A 5,000-nucleotide genomic window follows, 5' to 3' on the forward strand; every position below is an offset into this window, starting at 1 on the left:
AACGAGAAGGCGGATCAGATGATGTACAGACGGCTAACGATGATGGTGGCAAATCATTGCTGAGATGGTAACGTTTCTTTTTTTGTTTTGTTTTGGAGGAAGTTTGTTGCAGTGTGTGTTGCATGATCGCTTACGATCGTTTTTGGGTGCAATTTGCGCAATTTGGACAATCTCCAGGGAACCAAGGAGTTCCTCGTGAGGATTTTAAGACGATCATCAAGACGAATCGATCGTTGCATGGAATAGTATCGACAAGCAGAAATATCAGATCAGTTTTTGGCGGCAGATTAGACTAGCCTTAGTAGTGGTAGTGTAGATGGGATGAAGCAAAACTTGATCAAGATCCATCTAAAGATTGATCAAAACATCGAAACAACATGGAGGCCACTGACGGCGCAGAAGCACAGACCCAAAACCCAACTGTACACCCTCCCTAGTCCAGAAGAATCGAAAAAAGAAGCACTAAAAACTAATGAAATCCTCCACGGCACGCACGAACACACTCTCGGTTGGTGGTTGGACGGAAACGATCGGATATTGATGGATGGTTGGGGCTTATTCTTACTGACTTTGGATTCGGATGCGCCGGTACCCCCTGGGACCGTTTTACCAAACCTTAACGATGCGCTAAGACCTTCCCCACTCCCAGCAGCAGGACCGCCGGAAGCGATCAGTGGGTCTATCGCCATCAGGTTGGTGTCTGGCTTTTCCTGTTTGATCTGCACCAATCCCCCTAGCTCGCCGCTAGGGTATCTACGGAAAAGAATGGTGAAAAAAAAACAAATAGATCGCATTAAACATGAGCTAACTAGAGGAAGGTTTTAAGCATCCGTGGAGATGCACAGAAGGTCACAAGAATTGAACGAATACGCTACGAGACACACTCACTTGCAGCTGCTGCCAGTCGAATCATCGACACAGCCCGTGTCCGGATCCAGCAGTCCAGTGATCACTGGTTTACGATCCTCTACGGTCGACGGTTTGCTCGGTACGTCCTCTCCGGAACTGCTACCATCATCGGATGAACTCTCATCCCCACGGCGACGCCCGTAGTAGCGCTTGATCGGAACTAGTGGCTCCGGTTCGATCAGCGCCAGTGGAGCTAGGATTGGTTTTTTCTCTTCAACCGGCGCCGCTTCACTGGCCGTGGATAGCGCTGCTGGTGGTAGTGGTGGTGGAGGAGGGGGTGGAGGAAGAGATAGAGGTAGTGTGCTGAGAATTGCGGGCGTAATTACGGCCGCTAACGGAGTCTTTTTCTTCTCCTGAGGAACTGTGGTTTGTGTGCGAAGCTTTCTCGCGAAGCCAGCAGCCGCCGACGAACTATCGGAACTGTCCGATCCGGACACTGTGCGTTTCGAGGGGCCAGCTCGAGTGGTCGTTTGCGTTCGGTGGCTGTGGCTTGGCGGTGTACGAGAACGCGAACGCGACGATGAGGTAGATGAGGAAGAGGAACGTTTCGGTGTTGCTTTGCGAGTGCGGGAACCGTATCGTGGAGATCGTCTCCGTACCGGGGGACTCCAACGTGTCCGCGATCTTGATCGAGAACGGGAACGACTGTCAGACTTTGAGCGTCTTCGATGTGATCGTGAATGTGCTGCATGACGGCTACCACCGGTACGTCTTCCTTTCGACGGTGATCTACTCCGCCCTCCCCTGTCCGGTAGCCGCCGTGTTCGTCTTCCTACCGCCGGACTCTTACTAGCACGGCCCCGTTTGTGGCTTCTGCTGCTACTGCTGCTACCACTACTACTGCTACTACTGCTGGATGATCTTCTTCTCGCTCGACTTCTTCGGCCACCCCTTCGACTACTTCCACTACTACTGCTGGCACTTCTTCGGCTACCACCGCGTCTTCCCCGGCCCGTCGATGCCTGCCGCTGGTACTGTACCGGTGGTTTCCGATCGATCTCTTTCGGTTCCTGAGCTTTCAGCTTTTCGAGATTTTGCTTCACCTTCTCGGCGTACGTTACCACACCACCGCCTCCACCACTGCCGGCCGTACCCGAAGCGACAGCAGCGGACCGTAACCGGGCAGCCTTCGATGTACCGGCAGCGATACCGCCGAGCGTGCTCATATCGCGACTAAATCCGAACGATATCTTCCCATGCGCCTGCAGCTCATCCTCACCACCGAACGACGTGATGTAGGTGATCTTGCCCGAGTTGACGGGCGAGGGCGACCGGGAACTATCATTCGTCTCGACAAAAGTCCTTGGCACCAGTTCCTCCTTCGCTGCGTAGCTCGGAGGGCTAAGCGGTCTTCCGGCGAATTTGCGCTCCCGCTGGGCTCGCCGTTCCCGTCGGCTCTTTCGACCGCTGAACATGATCTTCTCTTGCTCCTCCTCCCGCGCCATTCGCAATGCATCCGCCTCATCGGCATCCTTCGTGAGAAAGGAATAGAAATCGTTGCTTTGCATCCCATACTGACGTCCGCAGGCATTCAGCTCGTGGGCCTGCGTGGTACCGATTTTGTTGATATCGATCGACACGTCCATATCGAGATCGGAATCCGATTCATCTTTCATGCACTCATCAAAGCGAGCCCCTGTACTGGCACTGCTGCTGCCACCTCCGGCTATCGCTGGTGATGGGCCTTCGGCCGACTTCTCGATAGCCGAAATCGATTGAGAAAACGGAACGCTCCCGGACGATGACAGAGAACTGCCTACTCCCAGGGAACCGCTTCCTGTACCGCCACCCCCTCCAGAACCTCCTGCCATTTCCGTTTCTTCGTAAGTATACCCAATCGCAGCACCGGCCGATGATTTCTTCTTCGATGCAGCGGCAGCAGCCTTTGTTTCCGCTTCGACCTGTGCGTTTACACCGAACTGCTCCTCGAGGTACAGCTGATGGAGATACTTTTCCTCCACGATACCTACAAATGGAACGGTAACGTTCAACACTCGCGGTTCCATGCGGTTCCCCCCTCTGGTGCCCTTTATGCGTTTGTTGGATCCATAGTTTACCCACCGAGAAATTCGTTCTGGGCTAGCACCCGAAACCGTTCATAATTCATCGATCGTTCATCGGCATCCTCGACCACCGGTGGTTCGGAACCCGCTTCCGATTCCGACTGACGCGGTGCCGGTGCTATGTAGTCCAGATGGGCTCGCACATCGAAACGATCGATCAAGTTGTCCCTTTGTCCTTGCCATGGCATCCTGAGATCGCAGTGGAGACGAGAAAAGAAAAACGTGTTCAAATAAACCGCCCAGCAAACGCAGAACGCTTGCTTCGATTGCAGAGCAACGCATCGTTTGGTGCTGTTTCATTTCAAGGACACAACGGCACACACGAACTACAAGGATTACACACGGAAAGGGTTCCGCGTAGAGGGACAAGCATGAGGGTCCCGCCAGCGGAACAATTGCATTGCAATTATGGGGCCCTGCAGCCCTCGACACCGAACATGGCTAAGTCGGCTAAACAGGAACTAAAATAACAAATGCAAATGTCCTGTCCAAGGGTGACCGGAACAGGAATGGCAGGATTGGACCCTCTGAAGGTGCGAACGAACGGGTATGGTGTTGGTGTGTGTGCCTGTGTGTGTCTTTTGCAAACGTAAGATCGGAAACGGGAGGTGACCAGCGCTCCCCCTTAGGGCGTCGAATATCACTTGCATGATTGCGGGATTCTCGGCAGCTGCGGCGACGCTCGCGTCCAGGTGGACCTTGCATTTGCGGCCATGCACTTGAAGGAACTGCGTCGGTTCTGCTTTCTACGCGGCATCCGCGTGGTGCGATGGTTGGTGGAAGTAGGAAGAGAGAAGAAATGCTTTAGAATCAGCAACAGCCCTGGGGGGCAGCAGGACCGGCACCGGCTCGCAACTTACAATTCGCTCATAAAAATGTTGTCTCCGTTCGGCACGCTTCCGATAATCGACCAGCATGCCGCGGATCTTTTTCTCCTGTTTTCTCGCTTCGTGCCACATCTTGTCCCGAGTGGTGCACCGTTTAAATTTCTCAAAAAATCCGTGCACGATCCGCGAAATGAGGAACGATTCTTCATCTTCTCGCGACCAAACACGCGCGCGCGGGTTGCTGCGATAACAATCTGCCGCCGGTCATCGTGCCAGATATTCACACACTTTATCTTCCACTCTTTACGGCCACAAATCGCTGAACCACAAACGGCAATAAACCGGTCCGAGACCGCACTGCAATCTTCTACACGCGCCCTTTTTCGCCGGAGGAGTGCACGTCGATTTTTGCGTTCGCCCAGTTCCGATTATTTTTATGTTTTGGCGGCGGCCATGGTACGTTTAATAAACTGGTGGTGGCATTCCGATTCACAACGTTTAGAAAAATGAATGAAACGTTTGACAGCTACTGCCGCTATTTTTGTCTCCGTCTGGGGTTTTCGTTTTGGAAAGTAAGAAATCCGTAACGTAAAGATTCAGTATGATTAACTCTGTATGGAAGGGAAATGGACAGGGCTATCAGTAGACCGCGACTTCTTCCTAAAAATCTTCTTACTTTCCTTGTCGGTATCGTGCATTTACTGACGATAAAGGCGGTTCTCTTGCGCTAGACGCTTCAGCTTGTTTAGACAAAAGGAGCCTGCTCATTTGATCTAAAATAAGGAAATAACTCAGTGAAATGAGCAAAAGCAGATACTATGCCTGATAAAACTATTGAACATTTCCTTCGTATCACCAAACTTGCTATCGATTTAGTAAACATGTAACCATGTCTGTCAAAAATCAAAACAACAGACTTTGACAGCAAACATTCAACTGTCAGATGCTGATAAGGCAAAAAAAAGAAAAGAAACGAGGAGTGAACGTAAATTCGACTTAAATTCCGTGGATTTTTCGTTTATTTTTAGTGTTGGGACTCCCGTTTGTCCCGTTTGTTCCCGGAGCGGATAGTCCGAAAGATCTGCCCAACAGCGCACTAGGTTGCAGTGGTCTTGCGACGCAACAAAATTCACGACCTTCCGGTGGAGAGACTACGACGAGTGATGTTAATTTAATTTGTCCTTCATCCCCCCTCTCCACC

At 51.7% G+C, this 5,000-nt stretch overlaps 2 protein-coding genes across 3 annotated transcripts in view; one reads left to right on the forward strand and one right to left on the reverse strand.

Annotated features, from left to right (window-relative positions):
- LOC126570163 (serine/arginine repetitive matrix protein 2-like) overlaps positions 1-4,206 on the reverse strand; it is a 6,296-nt gene extending 2,090 nt beyond the window's left edge. The window contains exons 1-5 of one of the 2 annotated variants that reach the window (XM_050227713.1): positions 3,833-4,206; positions 3,621-3,718; positions 2,971-3,161; positions 889-2,875; positions 570-753 (exon numbers count right to left, since the gene is read on the reverse strand). In XM_050227713.1, the coding sequence (XP_050083670.1) occupies positions 570-753; positions 889-2,875; positions 2,971-3,161; positions 3,621-3,718; positions 3,833-3,931 (2,559 nt within the window). In that variant the 5' untranslated portion in view covers positions 3,932-4,206. Of the gene's footprint in view, positions 1-569; positions 754-888; positions 2,876-2,970; positions 3,162-3,616; positions 3,719-3,832 lie in introns of those variants that run through there. The other variant, XM_050227714.1, reaches the window with a different exon arrangement.
- Positions 4,207-4,774: 568 nt separating this feature from the next.
- Positions 4,775-5,000, forward strand: part of LOC126581001 (probable serine/threonine-protein kinase MARK-A) — a 2,809-nt gene continuing 2,583 nt past the window's right edge. Inside the window, exon 1 of the mRNA XM_050244386.1 lies at positions 4,775-5,000. This exon is cut by the window's right edge and continues 1,881 nt beyond it. The gene's annotated coding sequence lies outside the window, so the exon portion shown is untranslated.

Source organism: Anopheles aquasalis, chromosome 2 (assembly GCF_943734665.1).
Source record: "Anopheles aquasalis chromosome 2, idAnoAquaMG_Q_19, whole genome shotgun sequence".
Classification (NCBI taxonomy): Eukaryota; Metazoa; Arthropoda; class Insecta; order Diptera; family Culicidae; genus Anopheles; species Anopheles aquasalis.